Below are 24,540 nucleotides of genomic sequence, written 5' to 3'. Positions count from 1 at the left end.
TTGCTTAAAAAAACATTTCATTTCTTTATCCAATAAGCCTATTTATCCTTTTTAAATCCATCCTGTCAACCACATTCATATGTTAAAATGAACAATTATAGCTTGAACAAAGATCATATAAGACTGTCAAGTGTATGCTTTCCTATGAGTAATGTACAGTTAAGCTAAGGAAAAACACTGAGGTTAGTTTGCTCTGCTTGGATTCATATGTTGTTCTGCAAAACAAAATGAACCACCAACATTTGGATGGTCTCTTACAGAGCAAATCCAAAACAGATATTTAAACAAATCAATTTTTAAATAGAAAAATAATGAACCTATGCTACTGACACTTGTTCTATGAAGTACATGACATGCTATTTCTGTCTAGAGTTTCAGCAGCTCAGTATTATAATATAGAGACAATGAAGTGTCCTATAATGGCCCTTTCATCTGCCGACATGACATGCATGGGAGGATTTGAATGTCAGACACTTATTACTTAATTACCGAGATCATATGAGTCCCTGCATATTCTGGAGAAATATATAGAATATTTTCCTGGAGCAGAATAAATGAAAGTTATTGATTTATTGCCAGCATGTAGTAGGATTTCCAGTTTGTGTGTTCAGAGAGACCTTTGAAAGAGTAATGTGGTTTCTCTGCCCTTTTGTGTGTGCAAATTATGTTCTCTATGTATTGTGAGATATCTTCCATATCGTTTATTAAGCGGCATCTCAAAAATCCCATGTTGCTCCAAATATACATCTGTAGCCTTCCTGTGCTGCAAATGTGCAGAACATGTAAACATGTAAAGAATAGTTTGTTCTATGAATAGGTATAAAAGAGAAGACAGGTGGTTTAGTCAGTTAAGCAAGAAACACCATCCTGAATTCATAGGATATTATTCTCTCTGTGGAGTAGGTTAGCACAATAGAAAAGTTTGAAAAGGAAAGCTAATTATAAGTATCAAAATTATGAATTTAGTCAGTCAGGGCTCGTGGACCCATTAATCATTTTTGAAACAGAGTAGCCCAGATCATCATGGGTTTATGTAATTAGAATAAGCAAATTGGATATGTCTCTTGGTTCCTTTACAAAGTAACAACATAAATTTAGAGTATGAAAGGATATGGCAGCACATGCCTCAGATTCACAAGCATATATAACAGAGAAGATATTGCATCAATTTACAGTGATTATAAATATACCTCCTTTAGCAAAATAAACTGAAGAGTAGTGTAGTCCAGGAATTGTAGCAATGCCAAGCAGCCAAGCAGATTTAATGCCCTTCCTTTGATTTTAACAAAAGTCCCTATACTATGCGTTTTTTCGGGGTTTTTTATGACTTCAGCCCTATCCTATATGTTAAAATAGCATTGATTTGCCTTGCTTACATTCTGTTATTCTGTGACTTTTTTATGCAGCATTCTGTGTATTGTTCCTTGTAGGGCGAGAAAGGAAGTAAGGGAGAAATTGGTATCCCTGGACAGATTGGAGACAAGGTAATTATGAAACATTTGTAATATTCTGTAATATTATTTGTACATGTCGGTTTTAGAAATGTCATAAAGGATAAAAATCAATGTATTAAAAAATATGGATTAGGAAAAAATAAGGAAAACTTATGCCTCAAGACTTTTTTTATGGGAGGCATTTTCCTAAATTTGGTAGATGATTTAGTAATTAATCTCCTCCCCTTCAGTATGGACCAGGTCAGGTGCCACCAAGTAAGTCTTTTCTTGAAATACAAAGGCAACCTCAGTTCCAGTTTTACTTGAAGGCAAACATTAATCCACCCCAACATTGTACCCACCATCTCTTAAAATAGCAATACCTGAACCATTCTGCCTCTCTACTACTGTATCTTTATTCTACCACTACCTTCCTCTAAACTTCCTGGTGTGTATTGTGATTTCTATGTTCAGTGTAAAAATAAAAACTGGGTAAATAGATAGGCTGTGCATAATAAAAAATGTTTCTAATAGAGTTAGTTAGGCAAAAATGTAATGTATAAAGGCTGGAGTGACTGGATGTCTAACATGTAGAATAATAATATTGTAATTCGCATAGCATACAGAGTCAGAACATTATTTCCTGCTTTGCAGCTCTCTTGGTTTACACTGACTGGTTACCCTGGTTACCAGACAGTAACCAATCAGAGACTTGAGGGGGTGCCCCATGGGTCATATCTGTTGCATTTGAATCTTTTGCTGAATGCTGAGGATCAATTGCAAACTTACTGAACAGAAATGTACCATGTGGCCCTCTTTCAAGGTGCTGGCTAGCTCAGAGTTATAGTGCTGAAAAGCAGGAAGTAATGTTCTGGCTATTATGTTAGACATCCAGTCACTATTTAGCCTTTATACATTACATTTTTGGCTAACTAACTACAGGGTCAGACTGGGGGGCCTGGGGCCCACTGGGGCTGGTTTCTCTGGGCCCCCCTCCGACCTCCGCCCATACTACAAAGCCCATTCTGGGGCCCCTGCCTCGTGTGCACATGCCCCCGCACGCACTTGTACCGCAAGTGATTTACAAGGGAGCTCCAATGAGAAGGTAATCCTTATCCTCGCTTTTCCCAACCAAGCACCATGCCACATCAACTTGCACAAAGTGCGGCTTAGCATCTCCAACGCTGTGTGTATGGCATCTTTGCTAAGTCCCTGGTGAGTGGCGCACTTCCGGCTCCTGCATGTACTTGTACCTCTCACTACCACAGACTCAGGGCTGCCTTAACAGGGGACACGCATGAGCACTAGCCAACGTGCACGTGCCCCGCTCTGCGCGCATGCACTCACACCTTTCACCTTTCTGACCAGGCCCAGCAGGAGTGTGCTCAGTGCAGCGGTGACACTGAACTGTTCCTTTAACAAACTGCAACTATCCATTAATTAATCTGGCTGTCTCGTACCTCTTCCTCTAGATTTGTCTTACTCTTGTAAAAGAGAGATCTAGCTCCTCCGCTGCTGAAATATTTATCGTGGAATTTCCCATTCCATTTAACTACAAAATTTGTTACAAATGATCTATTAATCATATTTTATATAAATATATATATTATTGTGTGTACACATACATTTCATGTTCACACTGGAATGAGTATCCCTATGCTGTATTCATTGATTATGTTAATCAATGTTATGTTGTGCCGGGCAGCAGTGGGATGAATGGCAATCCAGCACAAACTGTCCCATCTTCAAGTGAAAACATTCAAATGTAGAATAATAATATTGTAATTCGCATAGCATACAGAGTACAGAAACATAGTTATGGCTATGTATCTTTGGCCTCATGATCTGCAAAGTCCCAGGTTTACAATTATCTGGGCAAAATTATGCTAAGATTATTATAGCAAGGTATAAATGTTGGAAGGGGTGTGACAGTTACAAAGAACTATTACCTGCTAATATAAATGTAAATGTCTTATGCAAATGACTTATTCTGAATGCAGCTATCACAGAGCTGCCAATTCTGCTAAGATGTCTTGCCTGTTTAGGTTTGGACTGTATAATTTTGCTATCTGGCCTGCAATGAGCAGTAGTATATTTAAATGCAAATTATTTCTAAGTATTTATGTGCTAATAAGGAAACAGGAGTATCATATAGGGCCAAATGTAAAAGCATAATATAATCTTTTTTTTCCTCCTCCCAGATCATATATTATTGTGCTCATGCCCTGAAAATATTTGTACTTAAATACAGAAGGCCAGAATTTGATTTGCATGATCGATGCAGACATTTCTTCATATACTTTGAGCCTTATAAAAATATTTTCCACATTTTGATTTACTTTATTTCCTATTCATGTTGCAGTAGTGGGGATTCCCCACGTAATGTTCTTGGCTCCAATTTCTCTCTGCGTTTGCCAAAGCATGGCACAGATTCCTGCAGCAAACATGAATCAGTACCCTGGCCGACAATGAAGCTCCAGAGATGTATTTACACTGTAACACTGTCTTCCATCAAAACAGCAAATTGTGTGATGCTGTTCCAATGGGCATATAAACAATCTTCCTATAATATTTAGAATAGAACAATATTTTACAAACCAGTATGCAACATCATGATAATCCTAACTCACAAGCCCTCTGTGTATTTACTCAAGGCTTAGCTGATTGTTAAAATATCAAAGGACTCTAGCAGAAGTTTCTACTGTTTTTTCAAAGAAAATCAGAAGGCAAATGAAATACGTTTAATAAATTAACCATGCATTTTTTACTCTGCAATATTCAAGGCTCTCTTCATTCAATTTTTCTCAATCCAGTAAATTTAGAGATAAAAATAATTACTTAAAGATCTTAATACATTTGTGCATGTTTCTTGTTTAAATGCAATTTCCTTTGAATAGCAAAACAGATGAAGCCTGCATAAAATCAGGTTAGAAAAAAGTAAGGTTCATTGTTTTGCCAGTAGTATCTGTGTTTGCAGCTGTGCAATGCCTTGGTAAACTTAAGGATTACAGAGGAAATCCAGTGGCATTCAAATAACAGTTTGAGACTTTTAAGTTCTGCCAGTCACAAGTTAGCAGGAGATATCTGAGGTCAATTGATTATATGAAGGAATCTGCCACATTATTTTTCTGTGTGCTTCCAGAAGTTAAAAAAATTAGGAGAGAAAACAAAACATTTTGTGGTATCCATATGGCTGTGATTAGTTGTCAGATCTGCATGAATAAGCGTTACTAATTAACAAGGGTTATTAATTAAACCTAAATTTTGTTTATGGTTGGGATTTTTGGGGCAAACTCTCGAATTTTTTTTAGATTTATTATACCCCGATGCTGCAAAAAAATGGTATCCGAAAGTCTGGCATCTCAACCCTGTCGAGGTCATGATAAGTTAATGGCATATGTCCCTATCCTAATTTTGAAGATATCCTGGTCTGCGCTGGGTTTAGCCCGATAATCCTAAAAAATTGGGATTTGAGGCCGATAACCTGAAAAAAACGAGCGATACAGGAGTAAAGTTTCCAAAATTCTTACGATTCGAGTTTTTGCTTGATTTTATCGAGTTTTTTTGCTGACCTGACTTTTTCGAGTTAATTAATTGATAAATAAGATAAAATCATGGATGGGAGTTTGGGCGAGCTTTATTTAATGAAAAAATGAAATAAATTCTGTAAATGCTGTAAATAACCCCATTAATGAATAGTATATTCCCTTGTAGAAAAAGTGATACTGAGACATAAAAATATGATCCCATTATATATTTTATAGAAAATATTGTTGTGACCCTTTGGGTGACACTTATATATGACAGACAGGGTAAGTTACAATGTGGACAAAGCAGCATCTCTTGTCTGTTATAGGTATTCTCCGGCAGTGTGCACCTTATGACTTGTGACAGAACCTTATGACTTGTGACAGACAGCTGATTTTTGGCCATTCTTACTAGGAGATATGTATATATGATTTTACACTCCATTACAGTTCGGAGCAGTAATTAGGGAAAGCAATCAGGAGCCTAGCAGTATACTCAAAATCCATACGTCGCCTGCAAAAATCAGAAGGGTTCTTATATAAACAAAACTTTATTCTTGCTGCGTGAGCTTATTTAGGTGCAGGCACGCATTCAGTAATCATGACTTTAGAAAATGTTAATATTTAATTACAGGTACTTACAGTGCTTCCAAGTAAGGTACAGTTTCCATTAAAGTAGTTATTCTTCCTGCTCTCCTATGGAAAAAAAAGATGTAGCATTTTGATTTTTTAATGATTTTGGTCCTTTAAGTCTTCTTTTTAATTCATGGATTCTATTTTATCATCTTGACTTTCTGACAGTCAAGCTCTAAGATCAGAAGAAGAAATCAGAAACATCGCCTGGCTTCACAACTAACATAACAGATAATTCTTGCATGTACATATTTATTTTTCCACCAAACCAGGAGAATTGTTTGCATTCATTTTTTGCGGGACGCTGTAAATAAACAAGCAGTAGAAAACCGCTTCATTAATGGAAACCACTAAAAAGTTCAGCCTGCAGTTCAACCCACCTCTACTGAAAACAACTTATTTTACTTTTAATTGCTAGCATGTCTTTATGCTTCTATTAACTCCAATGTGTTTGCCTTTTAAAGAATAGCTAAAAGAAGAATTGCTTTTTTATAAGGGTATTCACTTAGCCTTATAGAAGATATATCATGTAGTTTTTATGGTATAAATGCCTGTATTTACATTCACTACTGTAAAGGATGATTTGTTCACTACCATATCAACATGCCCTTTGCTTAAAACTTCAGTAGTTCTATACACAAGAAAGATTTACAGCTTAGGCATTTTGCTAAGATCATTTGGTATGCGCTTTTGCTGCGTGCTTTCTGTAGGCTGTATATCTAAGGAAAAATGGGACCTTGTTTTATAGCTGTAGACCTGTTCAGTGTATTGGCAAACAGATGTATGTTCTGTTAAGTACTTGTAGAATCAAGGAACAAAAGAATTGTCTTTGTAACATTGCCCATTGCCTACTGAGTTATGTCTAAACATCTCCTTATGTCTCTATAAACCATACTCATGAAGCATAAACACTGTCTGCAGAATAGCAAACTGTGGTTTACCAAAGTACTTGTAGTACTGGAAGGCAGCAGCCACACTTTATAATCTCCTTCTAATCTTGTTTAAAGAACACTACTGTCAAAATAAACATTTCATGCATTGCTTTACTAGTCTAGAAAAAGTGTTTGACAATAATTTTTCTTTTAAGGCTCAGAGTTAATTTGTCACCCTGTCTTCTCGAGTTGTAAATGTGGGGGGCATAGACTCGCTGAGTTTGGTCAGACTTAATTGTATTTTATGCACTTACATTTATAATAAAAAACAACAACCACCAAACAACAAGTTCTTGGCTCAGCCAGCCATAATGGTAGCATAAAAGACAATACAGGTATGGAACCTGTTGTCCAGAATGCTCCGGAACTGGGGTTTTCCGAATAACAGATCTTTCCATAATTTGGATCCCCATACTTTAAATATCAAATAAATCAAATAGGATTGTTTTGACACCAATAAGGATTAAGTCCATCTTAGTTGGGATCAAGGACAAGGTGCTGTTTTATTGTTATAGAGAAAAAGAAAATTAAATGTTTTTTTAAAAATTTCAATTATTTAATTAAAATTAAGGCTGCGGGAGATGACCAGAAAGTAGCAAATAACGGGTTTTCAGATAATGGATCCTTTACCTGTACTAAGTCAGTTTTCCAGTATCCAGTTGAAATAGTGGGCACAGCTGAAAAGGAGTCATGCAGCCACACTAATGGGTCAGATTACTTAAAAAGTCTGTTGTTGACCAAATTAAGGTTTATATAGGAAGCAAAAATAGAACCTGCCACAAATGATTAGCAATTATTAGTCAAACTCCCATTTCTTCATTCTGCCGCCAAGGTTGAAACTCAGGCAATGATAAACTCTGCAAAACAATGCTGCAATGGTCATTACTCAAGACCACTGGAAATTCAAAACATTAGTATAACTGTCAGCTTTTGATTAAGTCATGCCATCTAAGACATTTTTGCTAGCTTAGCATCCAATTGAGTCATTCTTCAGAAAATATAAATGGTAAATGGTTCTTCCTCTGGAACTCTGTTATGCCTGCCCTTAGACATAGCTGATTATTAAAAATTGTCATTGTATTTTTTCCATTATTTTCTGTAATTTGAGAGTTCCAAACTTGGATTCTCAAGATTTATTTATCGAGAAATAAAGAAATCCCATAGAAGTCAATGGGAGGTGTATTTTCAAAGATCTACATGGTTTGGTTCACAGTTCTTGTCATCTGGAGGCACAAACACTGTTGAGACAATAATGATTTTCAGTACAACATGCTATAAATGTATTAATTTTATATAGGATGAAACTGTGTATAGGTCATGAACCCACTGGCTAACTGTACAAGGGATTATGGTTAATGAAGGATATGTGGCCTGCCAGTGTGCAACAAGGGAGATAATTTACTGACACCACAGATACAAGTACTAGAGCAACAAAAGGCACAAAAAAAGCACCCTCTTATTTAAAATGCACTTGTATTCTGTTTATTGCACTGGATTAAAAATGACGCAAAATTGTTAATAGTTACACAGCTTTGTTGGCAGACAAAGTAGAAAAACACATGGACATTTGGACACCCTGGAAGATGTATGATAAAACTATATGAGATTAACAACAACAAATATGGCAATATATGGTATGATAGGCAGCTGTACTGGGCAGGATATTTGCAAACGTGTAACTTGTTGACTTCCGCCTAACATCCCCTACCCCTTGAAGGTTAGATATTCCAAGATATTGTTAACATTGAACATTGTATGTTTGTATAAAAATAAATAAAAGAGATTTATATAAAATTCAAATCTGGCACAAAGTGCAAAGCACAGTTCAGATGAGTATAAGACAGTTGTGTCCTTGCTTCCTGCCATGAGACAGGTGGTGGATATAGGGCTCTTATGCAGCCTGTGCCCACTTCTGAAATACACTCAAATTAGGGGATAGGTATGAGCTACGAAAGAGCACCTAAATGCCTCCCCCTGCCGACCCATCATGAATCCAGTGTTTGAAAAAAAGTAGGTCTCTGTAAATAACCCTTAATGTCTTAGGCATAACTAAAATGGCAAGCCAGGAATGGTGATATGAGTGAAATTTTTCGCCAGGTATGGGTAAAAACTTGCATTTCACCATTGGTGAATATGTTCATCAAACCGTGCAAAATCTCACTCTGAAATTCACCCTGAAAGTTTTTGTGAGTTTGCTGTGAAAAAACAATCAATGTATTTTGCATGGTAAAAGAAAAAAAAAAAAAGTTGCTGTGGAAAAAAAATAACTGCTAAAACTAGCCAAGGATCCTAGTTACTGTAGCTTGAATGTAACTGCTCTCATGCAATTATTAAATATCTTAGTATCAGCCTTCTCATGCGCCTGTAGCCATAAAGTGACAGATTTGATTTGAGTAAAAGGTGGCGGATATTTCTGACAGCTTTGTGTGAATAAATTGCCTTGAGCTATATTCTTAAGAAGTTGATAAAAGAGAAGTTTAACTAGACACTCTAAACAATTATTAATTTTCACTTGTGTTCTTTTCTTTGGAGAGATATACAGTACTGTACAATGCTATATAGAGGAACAGTACATGATAAGGTTCACCTTTACACTACCATTACCCTATAGAAAGAGTTACAATGCAGGGGTTAAAGGTTATACAGTATATACAGTATAACATTTAGACCTGAATGTTATTATTTATTGTGTTGTGACAGGCTGTGGCTGTTGGGTATTTTATTTTTCAGTCAGCCATTTGCATTCCAACCCTTAACATGCTTTTACTTTTTAAAGATCTTTGTTAAAGCTCAATAAACTTTGAACCTGACCCCATACCCCACTGAAAAGTATTTGGTGAGGGGTCATGAGATGAATAAGAAAAGTATTAGCATTGATTAATATGTTGTTTGTTTGTAGGGAGAAGAAGGCACAAGTGGGCTTGCTGGACTCCAGGTAAAATAGTTTAATTGATGATTTAAATGGAATGTAGTGCATATACAGAGTAAACTTACTCACTTTGTTAATGTCTTTAGAAAAACGTAACTACTTGTGTCATGCAAATTGTAGTTATGTATCTCTCTTCTTCTTTCTGTTGGCTAAAATGAAGCTTTCTTTGTAACTTAGCGGTAGTCACCTGATTATTATTCATTGCTGCAAAAATTGCCTTCACTTCATTAATAAAAACTAGGCTTTTAGTTATAGCGTCAGGACATAGACTATTTAACCACTCTGCATGTTATGCTTTTCTCTATGTAACATCGCAGGCATTTGGGACTTGCTAAAGTTATACAATTTGCTTTGACGATACTGAACATTAGATTTCTATGGTCATATTGTATAACTACAAAACTCATTTATGAGTGAGTGCAGCAAACATTTATAAGATGTGCCCTGAAATTCTAAGGCGTTGGATAGTCTGCCTTGATCAAGTTAGTGGTACACCACAAAAATGTATTTAAATGTGTATGAAAATTTGCTTGGGTTACGCTTGTTGCTTATGGCAATATGTTGTCAATTTGGAAAACTACTAGCATGCCAGTCATTAAATCAGTTTAATCTGGTTGCCTCTATGATGGGCAGTTAGTTCATTTTGGCATACAAACAGAATGAGAATGAGAAACATAACTCATTATCATGCACCATTCAAGATCATCCCCATTAACGATGAGCCAATTATATCACACCCTGTCCCACTGCTCGACCCCACCCCCAAGGAATAGGATATTTGCTGACATGAAGAAAAATTCCAGCAAGTATGATACAATTTAAATTTTTCCCCAACTCCATGTCAGCAGTTACTAGGATTTAGCGTGCTAACATAATCAAAATGGGAGGGTGCTGGTTCCTAAACGGATCCCAGCAACTAGGATCACAGAATGTAACCACATTCAAACCCCAAGAAGAATGAAACTTTCACATGTGAACATAGAGAAAAACTTTAGGTGCACAACTGGGGCTGAAACATATGAGAGGAAGTCAGAAGTGGGAATTGCCAGAGTAAGGAAAAGGAAAAAAAGGGCAAAGAAACATATAGTCAGTGATGCTTTATATGCACAAGACCTGAATAAAATATTGCAGATAGAGATCTTACGCCCATATAAACACATACAGGTATGGAATCCATTATCCAGAAACCCGTTATCCAGAAAGCTCTGAATTACAGAGAGTCTCCCATAGACTTCATTTAATTCAAATAATTCAAATTTTTAATAATGATTTTCTTTGTAGTTATAACACAGCGCTTTGTACTTGATCCCAATTTTTACATGATTTTCTAGTAGACTTAAGGTATGTAGATCCACATTACGGAAAGATCTGCTATCTGGAAAATCCCAGATCCCAAGCATTCTGGATAACAGGTCCCATACCTGTATATACTGTACAGCTTCATTGAGTGGGTAAATATGCCTATCATAAACACTGTACTCCCACAGAGCACAGAAAGAAACTTAAACTTATCCTAGACATTATAGAAGAACTAAACCCTAAAAATGAATATGGTTAAAAATGCCATATTTTATATAATGACCTTATTGCACCTGCCTAAAGATTCAGCTTCTCAATAGCAGCAATGATCCAGGATTTCAAACCTGTCACAGGGGGTCACCATCTTGGAAAGTGCTCAGTGGGCTCTGAGCAGCTGTTGAGAAGCTAAGCTTTGTGGTTTTCTCTAATTATCAAGCAGAAAATGTGGTTGGCCTGTAATATAAGATGATGCTACAGGGGATATTATTATCACAGGTTTCTGTGCTGCCATGTAGTAATTATCTGTATTAATTAGTAATCAGCCTTATATTATGACATTTGTATTCTTTGTGTACTGTATATTGTGAGTGGGTCCCTAAACTCAGTAAGTGACAGCAGCACAGAGCATGTGCAGTGAATCAGCAGAAAAGAAGGTGGGGAGCTACTGGGGCATCTTTGGAGACACAGATCTTTACTGCTAAAGGGCTGTGGTTGCCTTTGACTGGTACAGAAGCCCAAAACATACTGTACAACATTTCTAGCCTACTTCTTTAGTTACGCTTTAGTTCTCCTTTAAGGGGGTTATCAATGGTCAAATTATAGCTTTATGTGAGCTTTTTTAAATCTTGAATGAACTCAAATGAACTCACAACTCAAATGGTTTCTAATTTAAGAAAAAAACTTGAATCAGCAAGTTCGAGGTGAGAGCTCAGATTAAGGAATCTCAAAAAACTTTCCCCACAGGAGCCCTGTATCTTCAGCTTAGGAGATCGTGGAGGAAATGAACTCTCTCAGTAAGACGGTAGCTATAGCAATATATAGGGCTTGGTGTTGTAGGCATTTTAAAAAAGAAACTGAGATAAATGCTACAAGTCAACTTTAGATATCAACTTGCTGCTGTCTACAGTGACAGCATGTTAAACTCACAAAAAAAGTGGCTCCATCTGTACAGGACCGCCATCAGAAATCGCAGGGCCCCAAGCGACAAAATTTCCTGGGCTGCGCCCACTGCAAGCCCCACCTACAGGTCCGCCCTCCCCACCACACAGTAAAAAAACAAAAAAAATATTGGTGGCTAGGGTTCCCACATGTTAATAAAAAATAAAAAGATATTGGTGGTCAGGGCCCCCCATAAAAAAACATTTGTGGCCATCCCCCCATTAAAAAATATTGGTGGCTAGGACCCCACATGAGAAAAAAAAATTGGTGGCCAAAATTGGTGGCCAGGGCCCCCCCCCACACACACATTATAAGAAAATTGGTTGCCAGGGCCCCTTAAACGTCCATGCCTTCCCGAAGTCAGCAGCTCTCAGTATGATGGGGGGCCCGGCTAATCAAGTAAGTGTGGCATGGCCGGGGTCCCCCTTACCCTCGGGCCCCCTACAACTCTCCCCCCTGTCCCCCCCTGATGTTTGCCCTGCATCTGTACACCCCATATCGGTAATCCTAAAAATAGGGTAGCAACTGCACAGAAAATCCCTTGAACAGCCAAACAACCCAGGCCTGTCTGGGAAAACTGTAGCACAATGGGGGGCATTTATTATGCCTACGGACAAAAGTGCAAGGGTAGGATGTTAGGGGACAGGTAGCAGCGTAGAGACCTGTGAAATTTGGGGAAAATGCATGGTAAAAACAGAGCATTGTGTACTTTTTTGCACTTTGCGTCCTACCTTCCTGATGGCAAATAACTACATGCTCATAAAATACAAAAAAAGTTCATTCAGCGCTTAAATTGTGAAATCTTCAACTGGTGTAAAGAATCTTGATTGCAGCTGCCCTTCACTTGTCCACTCTGCTGGACTCTCCAATATAAAACAAATCTCTGTAGGGAAGTGCAAAAATGGATACTATGGTGCAGTACCCTTAAATTTGTTTAAACTTGTTTAAAAAAGGCCATGTGCTGTAGACCCTTCAGGTAAGTTAGACCAAGGATGGTAAATCAGCCCACCTCTGGTCAAATTGCCTACTCACCAGATTTTCAATGTATGTACACATAATGCAAACTGGTGCTGACTCAAAGGTGTCCTTGAGTATTCACGCAGTGTTCATGAAAAGAAGAAATATATGATAGTGCAGATGTATTTATTTAAAATTAATGTATCCCAGCAACGGGTTATACTCACAAGATAGCATGAAATCAAAAACGTTGTACAATTAAAACTGCTCCTGATCCTTAACGCGTTTCACATGGAGCGCCACGCTTCTTCAGAAGGAAAATTCACTACATGCTCATGCTGAATATAAAATGGTGCCACAAACACAAATCCTGCAGGGTGCCCCATTGGATACACTCCACACCTTTTTTTACCAGTGAGTGGATCACTCTGCTCAGTAACGTAACTAGAGGGGGGCGGGCCTTGGTGCGGATGTTCTGCCGGGCCCCCCTCCGTATGCTGTTTTCTGCCTGTGTGAAGTGGCGCGCAAGCTGCCGGGGGGCCCTGAGGGGGTGCGGGCCCTGGCCCAATTGCACCCCCTGCTCCCTCGGTAGTTACTCCACCGATTGTGCTTGCGGCCTAAGAAACTGCATAGTGAAGAAAAGGCACAAGTAGCTGAATTGGGTGGCAGTCTGGTAAAGCAAATAGTTATGACCCATGTGGCCCCCCTTAAGTCACGGATTGGTTTCTACCTGGTACTGGTAACCAATCAGTGGAAACCAAGAGAGCTGCAAAGTAGAAAGTAGTGTTTTGGCTATAATCCACTCACTCCAGCCTTTATAGATTATATTTTTGGCTAACTAACTATATTGAAAACATTTTTATTTTGCACAGCCTATTTATCCAGTTTTTTATTTATATACTGAGCAATTCCTTTAAGAAGAAGTAGTCAATATGTAAATATGTTTATATTGTGAGGTCCAAGATACAATCCAACACTGTGTTGTGAGTTAAGTCCTTCAACAGTGCTGTAACATTTCCAATATAACTTACCTTATAAGAGCTATTTTAATTATTGAGCCAAGAATAACCTTAATTAATCTTACAACTTTTATTAATTGTCTCTTTTTTAAGGGGTGTAGTATTTAGGCGGTATGGCCAATAATTTGCCATGCTACACATGACAGATGTTTTTGTCCCTCTTTCCAATTTCCAAATGCTGGGTATGTTACCTATTAAATATGCTAAACAAGGCTGTTAGACAGAAAGCAGAAGTACAAAATGACACTGGATAGGAGGTGGCATTTTAAAGCTTTGGAGAGGTCCTTCTGATGGGAGCAACGGGGTGGCGCAATACACTATACGTGCTTACATTGAGTTGGACAGGTAAAAAAATCTATTGTATTCAGTGATGGGCAAAATGGTGAAAAATTTGTGAAACCCATTAAAGACAATGGGGGTCATTTATAAACTTTGCGCAGGGCAGATTGGTTCGCAAAGTGAATATATTTGCCCTCCGCATGGTTATATTTATAAAGCTGAATAAGAGGGTGCAAACAGAATTACGAATTTCTTTTTCACAATTCGAATATCTATAGGAGCTTTTTAAATATGTCACAATTCGCAAATTGCGAATCTTTATGCGCACACTCTGCGACTCAATTACGCCACAACTTTGGTGGTGGATAAAATATTCGCAAATCAGTTTCGTAAACTGCAAATTTAAGTTACTGTCAATGCTATTTTCGTGCACAACAACCTCGCACATTGGGTGCACTTGTGCAAACTCCCGTCTTTTGCGAAAATTTATTCACACTGCGAATTCGCGGAAAGACGGGCAGAGCTGTGCAATATATTAGCGTTCAGGAAAAAAACATGCGCAATACAATCGTTTGCGGAAAATATGCACTGCACAAACTTTATAAATGAACCCCAATGGGCGTCAAAATAGTTTTGACGCACAACAATTTTGACACGAGGGACAATTTTTATACGTGCAACTCCAATTGTCCAATTGAAGTCAATGGGCATCCGAATAATTCTGACGCGCGCCAAATTTGATGCGCAACTATTTTTTTTTCCCACTGCAAATTTTAGTTGCAGTTTTGGCGAAAACATTCGCGGGAGGTGAATCCATACCTGCCCATCACTAATTGTATTTTGCAGTAAAGTGGTATGGGAGCCTGCTGCTAAGGTTTTGATTTTAATATTGATCAAGGCTATGCTTGGGCAAGAACTTGTACAGGCAGCCTTACTCCTGCATATATGACAGAAACTACACTGTGACATGTTTCACTGGGCCAGAGAGCTTGTAAGCGTTGTCAAAGGAAATCGATTCAGTGCAATGCATGACATTCTGGAATTCTATTTAAAGAGCTATATAATATGCTGGTAATATAAAAGAAAATATGAAAATACCCTACGATTCATTTGTGTATTTGAGACTTCAGATTAATATTAACTTTATTTTTAAAGTTAACGAAACAAGATATTTGTTTTTGCATTAACAATTGGAAACACTTAGATGTAATTGGCTGCCTTACTTCATTCGTTTTGCTTTTTAATGCTGTCTTTTACAAAGGAGGTTTCTGTTACACAACTGTAAGTTCTGCCTATAAATAGCATTATATGACTCAGGAAATTGATCTCTTGAGAGGCTGAGAAAAATCTTCTGTTGCCTGCTTAAATGGGCAGGAAGCTTCAACAAAATAAATACTGTGTGGCAGCTAATAACAGAAGGCCAGTACAGCGATCAATTAATATGTCAGCATCCACTATTTCTCCACTATATAAGGAAATGTGCATCCCTAACAGATGATATTGCAAATCCAAACCTGTTCAGGACTTTTAAAAGACTTTTTAGTGTTTTTTTTTTTCTAATTGTGTTTACAGCTCAAAATGAAACACGTGTCATGAGAAAAAAGTGAGATCTCATATTTTTTAAAATTCCACTGCAGGTGACCCCATTGCCAGATATAATATAATAATAACATGTAGGAAAATGATGATTTTTTTTCTAATTGAAACTGTTTTGATATACATATATTTGGAAACCTATTTAATTTGTCTGTGGGTAATGCCAGGAGAACCTGAAAACTTCTTACTGAAAACAAAAAAAAAGTAGACAGATACCAGTTCTGTTTTATTCATTGATTTTAGACCTGGGGATTGATGTTTACAGTTTCTCAGTCATGCTTTAGCTTCATGCTTGGAAATGGAAAACAATCCATATATCTGTTTCAATTTCCTATGTGCTTGATATGATTTTTCATCTCTGTTGGTGAAATTGGGATTGTGTTGTTTATGTAGAAACACCACAGGCTGATAGGAATTCTGTCCAGCATGGCTGCCTCATACCTGCTTCATACAGAATTCCTTCATACAGAATAAAATAAGAAAGTCTATATAAATATGTATTGAGTCAAAGACTAGCACACCTGTTTTTTAAGGGACAATAAAGCAAAACTAAAATATAAATAAATATATATATATATATATATATATATATATATATATATATATATATATATATATATATATATATATATATATATATAGCAATTATCAGAATTAGAAGCAGCACCTTAAAATAACTCGGATCAGAAAAAAGACTCAATAGACTTAATAATATCGAGCAAAAACCAGAATCATACAAATTTTTCAGATTTGACGATTGAATCGCCATTGACTCCGATTGACTTATACATGACCTTGACAGGTTTGAGATGGCGGGTTTTTGGATTCTGACTTTTTGCAGCTTTGAGGTATATTAAATCTCTAAAAATTCAAGTTTTTTTCTCTCAAAAAATTTGAGGTATGTAGGTATAATAAAACCTTTTTCACTTGAACAAACTATTGCAAACTGGAGCTGGAGCTAGTTATATTTGTATAGTAAATGGCGATATAGTTTCAATATTAAGCTACCTTGTTGGAGCGTATAGCTAGCCATGTACAATTTGGATATGCAAATTAGGAGTGGGAAGGGGAAACCATTTTTTACTTCCTTGTATTGTGACAAAAAGTCACATATATATATGTATTTTTGTTTGTTTTGGTTTTACATTTGTGATATTTGCAAGATGCTAATTTCTATATGATGCTAGTTGACTTATTGCAAGCCTGCCACTGTAAAGTGTTGCCTTTCATTTTGTCCTGACCCCGGAGCCCATCAGGTCTAAACAACAAATTCTAGTTATGATCCCACAAGTTTGGGTGTATTATTGACGCCACTGAAAACGAGCCATTCCCAGTTAGACTACCTCCTTTTTTTAGGCTGATGTGGGTTATGTCTATGTGAGCGGTTGTGTACCCAATTTGCCATGAGAGTAGTTTCTGTATTGAGCGACCTGTCATACTAGCTGAACTAACCCCTAAATTGTACTAGGTGACCGCGTTGGGGTACCCATGGGTCACAGTGGGGCATGAGATGGCTAGACAAGGACCCTCCACACCATACATGTGCTCTACCACTCTGTGCGCATCATGGTGGGAGTTATAGTTCAGCAAGAACTCTCCACGATATACCTTTATAAGAGCTCTACCACTCTGTGTGCACCATGTTGTGAGTTATAGTTCAGCAAGAACTCTCCACAATAGCTCTTTTACATGTGCTCTACTACTCTGTGCGCACCATGGTGGGAGTTATAGTACAGCAAGAACTCCCCTCAATAGCTCTAGCTCTTTTACATGTGCTCTACTACTCTGTGCGCACCATGGTGGGAGTTATAGTACAGCAAGAACTCCCCTCAATAGCTCTAGCTCTTTTACATGTGCTCTACTACTCTGTGTGCACCATTCTGTGAGTTATAGTTCAGCAAGAACTCTCCACAATAGCTCTTTTACATGTGCTCTACTACTCTGTGCACACCATGTTGTGAGTTATAGTTGAGCCAGAACTGTCCACAATAGCTCTTTCACATATACTCTACTACTCTGTGCACACCATGGTGTGAGTTATAGTTCAACAAGAACTATTGTTGAGCACTGAAACAAACCAGGAGGCAAGATTTTTTCTATGTATTTCCCTCATTGGGTCTAATGACCCGTATATAGTGGATAAAGTACCCCTTCTTGTAAAATATAAGGATATTATAAGTTACTTCGGAGTTTCATGACCATATAAAAACACGAGGCCGAAGGCCGAGTGTTTTTATACAGATCATGGAACTCCGAGGTAACTTCTAATATCCTCATATTTTACAACTGGGGGTACTTTATTTATGATAATACACAAGTTTCAATGAGTCATGTGACAGAAATGACATCAGAACTCACCATTTATAACTGATGACATCAGAACTCACCATTTACTGTATAAGGAAATAATTTACAAGATATTCATGGCTTTTGTGTATTATATACAGACATACTCCTTGTGAACCGCTCCTGGTCCAGACAACAGAGCTCACTATATACAAAAGGGGTACCATGCAGAAAAACAATAAGTTAGTTCTGAGACGCTGGCCAGCTGTGGTGCATATATAATTTTGGTCAATTTTAACGTGTATAACTTGATTCACTCGTCTGTCACGTTGTTTTTAAAGTTAAACAACACGTGGGAACTGACAGCACTTTGATCCTAAAGATTGGACACGCATTTTAGAAACAATGTTGCAAACAGCACATGTTTTTAGAGACTCACTTTTGCTACTTTTTTTGCAACTGTTTCAATATATATGCACACATTTTTTTCTATGCTACACAGGTGTTGGCTTTTTTTTCCTACTCTTAACACAGTTCCACTTGCTTGATTACAAGGGATGCCATGACAACCAGTGTTTTTTAACGCCATTCACTTCTGAGGGAGGGTATTTAGCAATGTGTGTTGGTCACGTCTGGTTTGTTATCCTTGAGAAAGAGCACAGTTGGTGTTCGAAACGTCGGATTTTTTTCAATAAATCTTGATTTTTTGAGTGCGGTACTATGTCACTATATATAAATATAAATAAAGACACATGAAACTATTTATAAGACAACATTCCTGCTCAAAATTCCACATGCATCAAATAACACAAAACAAATATCATCCCTTCACTTGACACCTTTTTTTGCTTTATTTTTAAGTGCACTCTAATGTCTATTTTCCTTGTTATGCCAGGTCTAAATCCCATCTCACAGTTACTGTACATAGCAGCACTTCCTGGAAGAACAAAATATCACTCAGCAACACTTGTGTTTCCGGCTGCAATGATTTCATTTAGAGAAAGCTTAGGCTGGAAAATTCCTACTATTATTTGATATTATGGAAAGGCCCAACTTATAGATAAGCCATATTTGTTTTGGCTTGTCAGTTTAGTATTTTGGTTATACTAAATACTGTAGGCAACAAATCTCTCTCTGCCCAAATTGATTGATCCAGTTAAGACTGAATAAGGTCCTTTGACAAACCTGACAATTCATATTGGACATTTATTTAAGTCGGCAATTTAAGTTACACCAGCTTAACTTAATTCATTCTGATCTAAACTGTTGTCCATGAAATAAATCTTTGTTCCTAAGAACACATTGCAGAAGTGCATTGACTAGACCATTGATCCCCAACCAGGAACTCACGAGCAACATGTTGCTCATCAACCCCTTGGATGTTACTCCCAGTGGCCTAAAAGCAGGTGCTTATTTTTCAATTCCAGGATTGGAGGCCAGTTTTAGTTGCACAAAAACCAGGTGTACTTCCAAGCAGAGCCTCTTGTAGGCTACCAGTACATATAGAGGCTACCAAACAGCCAATCACAGCCCTTATTTGACATCCCCATGGACTTTTTCATGCCTGTGTTGCTCTCCAACTCTTTTTACATTTAAATGGGGCTCACAATTAAAAAAGGTTGGGGACCCCTGGACTAGACAGATGCAACACATACAGTTAAATATACCTGTTAGTCAGATAAATGCCATGCTCTTGGGGAGACCTTTTTAAATAGCTTTTAAGATCAAGTAAAAACTCAAACAGTCATTCAATATTCAACTGACCTAGTTTCAGACAAGAGGGGAAAATAACAACACAAACACAATAACAATTACAAACAAAAGTGCAATTTTGGAACCAAATTTGCATGTTTTTTACTCATTATTCAGTTTTGTCCCCACAATTCCACCTTCAGAGTTGCAACCTTCGTGTCAAAACAGGTGCAATTGAGATTCAGTTTTGATGGGTGCCAGTTGCATCCAGCATTTTCAGATGGAGGTTGTGTAACTTCTAGAGCTCACATTCAAAACAGTGTTTGAATCTTGTTCACTGAGCACAAGTTTGGTGAGCCTATTGATGCACCCCACTGTGTAAACCTGGAACTATATCCAGGTCCAAGATGGCAGTAGCTCCAGGGTTCCCCAGTGTAAATTGGCCTAGTTGCGAACAATGCATTAGAAGAGGAAGCATGTTACATCAATATGTTTCTACTGGGTCTATTTAAAAGCACCCATTTAGTTAAAAATGTTAAAATGGGCATTGTTGCTATGGAAGGGAGATGATTGTAAATGTTGCTTTCACCAGCAGTTATGGCTTTTAGTCATGCTCTTATACATTCTTTAATTGCATAGCATTAAACAGGCTGCAGTTCCATAGTGCAACCACATGAAACTCTCTTATTCTGCCTCTTCAACCCATTACCAAGTAAAAAGAATATTTGCATAGCAAAGTTTTGCCATTCCAGGGTGCTTCTTAACACAGAAATTATGCATTAAGTAAAAATTATTAGAAATGGTAATACAGTAAGCTTGGTAGATTGTGTCATTATCTCTGAGCAACCAGTTTTACATACTGTATGGTATCTTAGCTGCTCTTATGCATCTGCCAGTGGCTATCATTTAGTTCCTTCCGGCAGTGTCTTCTTTTGTCACCTCAAGTCTTGCAGTGTCTGGGCATCCGGATGTTGTGCAAAAACTTTCTCTTCTGTATCAGTTTCAGTATTAGATGTCTAGACTGTCTTACAGCAGTGAGTAATGATGGCTCCAATGACTGCTACAATTTCCACTTTATCTGCAATAAAAGGGCAATGAGCCCCACCTAACTATGTACATAACTCATTTAATGTTTTAATTAAAATACGATAGCTTGCTAAATTTAGGGAAGATGAATCTCAGTATACTGTATTATAACCTTATACTCCAAGGATGCTTACACTGTCAGATTGATTTCTCATTCTGTTTTATGTAACTCTTTGTGGAATTAACTAGGTAACCAGATTTCCCCTAGCTTCAAGGTATGTCAGTACTTTAATTATGAGTCTTTAGAGAATGAACAATGAATTTGCATTTTAATCAAGCAAGTTGTGATCAGCACAATTCACATAAATCCGTAAACTGCGGTTAATGAGATTATGAATTGTATTCTATGCACTCTTCGACCTAATTATGCGGGTACAAATACATAAACTCCCAATGGCAAGAACCTTTATTATTTATTTGTTGATGCTCCTTAGGAAAGATAATAAAAATAACTGCATCCCAATAAATAGGTAGAATTCTTTTTATGGTTTACAATGGTTTTGTGAGGAGCAGATAAAGTCTTGATGAACTTTTATAAAATGATTGATTTTTATGTTATTCTTAGTGTTTATGTTATGTTTTAAGAAGTATAACAAGCAAAAAAGCAAGTCCGATGGAGTCCTGACTGAAAGCACATATCATTTAAGTCCCAAGTAGGAAATACATAACAGATAAGTTATATTCAACTTACCAGTAATAAAGGTTTTACTCAACAGCAACAATGCATTCCATATGGGATTACCCCACCTTTCGTTAGCATTGTTTAACATATATAGAATTTAACTTCTAAAAACATCATATTTAAAGGAATTATAACGTCATAATAAATACTAAAAGCTGCAAATTCACAAATTTGAGCAATTAAATAATTTCAAGGGAGACACACGTTTGCAGTCGATGGTGGTTATTTGCTGTTTATTGAAGCCTACTATTTATCCTGTAAAATAAAACACTATGTGCAACAAGCAACTCTTTGAGGAAACATTTAGCATTTTTAACAAATACGGCATTTGTATATTATATATGAATTATAACTTAATATTATTATTATGTATTTATTTATTACTTTTTCAGAGCATATTGTAAGAGTGGTATCATTCCCAGGGCATAGGATGAAATAAGAAGATAAAGTACTTGTATAAATCTTTGTGAGCGACAACATAGGTTCTTAAAAATAACGGTTTAATGTGCAGCTGTCACGCCCAATAACCCAAAATAAACACACTATTTTCATTATTTCATGGCAAAAATTGCAAATGCATTTTAATATATTTTCAAAACTGTTTATGATCAAAGTATCATGCTGATGTGTAATATGCTTGTCTTGCATTTTATTGGAGCAGATGCTTATATTGGTAAATCATGTGATCGTATTTACAGTGGGAGATCATGATTTACAGTCTTTACAGTAACAGATACTGCATGTTCAGGATTATGAAATGGACTGGTTCAAAACTACAGCTCCATATGTCATTTGCCTTCATTTTGATGGACAAATTGTGGTCTGCATGTGCCCTGGTCTGACAACAATTTCTAAATTGTATATTTGTTAATCTATAGACTTTGTGCATCGATTCATCTTGAAAAGGCTCCCAGTTCCACACCTCATCATAATGTTGTTACAGAAATATTGCTTTGATCATTATAATAAACTGTAAAATAGGGATATCTTTTTAGGAGAATAGTTTTGTTCTGGGTGCTTACATAAAAACATTTATTTCTGTTTCATTCTCTAGTTATAATGAGTATAAAATTACTAATCTTTAAGCATGACAAAGTCAAGCTCCTGTGTTAAATTAAATTAATAAATTCTCATTAGCAGCCAGCAAAAGACACATATAATTCTGCGTAATTGGTATATTAGTCAAAAATGGAACCAAATGCAATTGTTTAGTGTAACACTCACTCTGAATGATTTATCGAAGTTAGAAGAGTATCACAAGTTCAAGTATATACATCATATTTAAGATATTTTCAAGTATTTTAAAGTTTGTATAGTTTGTAGATGGGTGAATGGATGATGGATGGATGAATGAATGGATGGACAGAAGGACAGATGGATAGGCTGATAGAGAGCCATATACCATAACTCCATAGCACTTTTTTAAACTCATGACCAATTCCATTAATTTTAGCAATCACAAGCATATTTAAAGGAACAGTCCAGTGTAAAGATAAAAACTGAGTAAATAGATAGGCTGTGCAAAATAAAAAATGTTTCTCATATAGTTAGTTAGTAAAAGATGTAATGTATAAAGGCTAAATTGAGCAGATGTCTAACATAACATAACAGAACACTACTGCTTTTCAGCTCTCTAACTCTGAGTTAGTCAGCGACTTTAAGGGGAGCCACATGGGACATATCTATTCAGTGAGTTTGCAATTGATCCTCAGCATGAAGGTCACATTCAAAAGCAACAATTATGACCCATGTGGCCCCCCCTCAAGTCATTGATTGTTTACTGCCTGGTAACCAATCAGTGGAAAACAAGAGTAGTGTTCTGGCTTTTATGTTAGTCAACCAGTCACTCCAGCCTTTATACATTACATTTTTGAATATCTAAGTACTGTATATTGAAAATATTTTTATTTTGCACAGCCTAATCTATTTACCCAGTTTTTATTTTTATACTGAACAATTCCTTGCGTGCTTAATCATGGAAAAAAAAAAATCCCATATCAGAATCGCATTCTTCCATTCATTTTCAAGGAGGCTATGCAATGCCTGCTGTTTTTAAAAAATCTCAAACATTAATTGAATATTAACTTGTTTGTATGCTTCAGATACATCTCCCATTGACTTCTATAGAATCTATAGAATTCAGTTATTCATTTGAATCCTCTAAAGTTTATAATTTGCTAAATCTTATGAAGTTTGAAAAACACAATTCGAATATATTTGCGTTCATGGATGTATTTTTGTCTCAAATTTTAATAAAGTGACGTGAAAGGATTAAAAATGATGTGGTAAAATATTACTTCTATATATTGCTAGAAAAGCTAATTTGTAGCAATGTATATTTGTAACATTTATGAACGTTTGTGAAGCATAGGGGATTAATAGCTTCTATGGGGTTACTATACCTATACCTATAAGGAATCAGCTATTTAGAACGTAGAGGAAATATTTTTTTTTTAACTCATACATCAAGCTAATTAGAGGATAATAATGGAGACTGGACGCATGAGTGGGTTTTCCAACTTCATTCTGTGGGTGAGAGCACATGTATCCTTTCTCTGTGACTGGCACATTAATTGAAATGAGCTGTGTTTTATATTATAGCATCTCTTAATGCATGGGTTAAAGTAAAAGGCAGATATAAGACTGTATAAGAATCACCCATTCATACCTTATTGCCTGTATGCATATTTATTGTATTTTTTTCATTACTCTGTTTCATTTTCATTACCTATTTTACAGTCTAGAGGTGCATTGTTAGATTTAATTTGAAAGGTTGTCTGGATATATTACAGGTTAGGGTCTCCTAAAAGGTGGTATTATTCTCTCACATTATAAATCCTGAAAATAGATAAAAGACACATTCAGCACTTTGAAAATCATTACATGTGGTGCCAAAGGTCTCAGTACTCCTTGAAATGATCACAAACTTTAAATGAATTTAAGAGACCTAAAGGAGATATAATAATGGTTCATGAGACACACTTCAGGAAAAATAAAATGGCAGAATTTTCCAACCTTTATTATAACTAGAC

At 36.6% G+C, this 24,540-nt stretch overlaps 1 protein-coding gene across 2 annotated transcripts in view; it reads left to right on the top strand.

The window, feature by feature from the left end:
• The window catches only part of LOC108716928 (collagen alpha-1(XIX) chain), a 343,423-nt gene that overhangs the window by 95,221 nt on the left and 223,662 nt on the right, over positions 1-24,540 (top strand). For both annotated transcript variants that reach the window (XM_041563150.1, XM_041563151.1), the window contains exons 10-11: positions 1,431-1,484; positions 9,425-9,460. In XM_041563150.1, coding sequence (XP_041419084.1) covers positions 1,431-1,484; positions 9,425-9,460 — 90 coding nt within the window. The remainder of the gene's footprint in view (positions 1-1,430; positions 1,485-9,424; positions 9,461-24,540) is intronic.

Source organism: Xenopus laevis, chromosome 5L (assembly GCF_017654675.1).
Source record: "Xenopus laevis strain J_2021 chromosome 5L, Xenopus_laevis_v10.1, whole genome shotgun sequence".
NCBI classification, from domain to species: domain Eukaryota; kingdom Metazoa; phylum Chordata; class Amphibia; order Anura; family Pipidae; genus Xenopus; species Xenopus laevis.
This window is presented reverse-complemented; position numbering and strand designations above follow the sequence as displayed.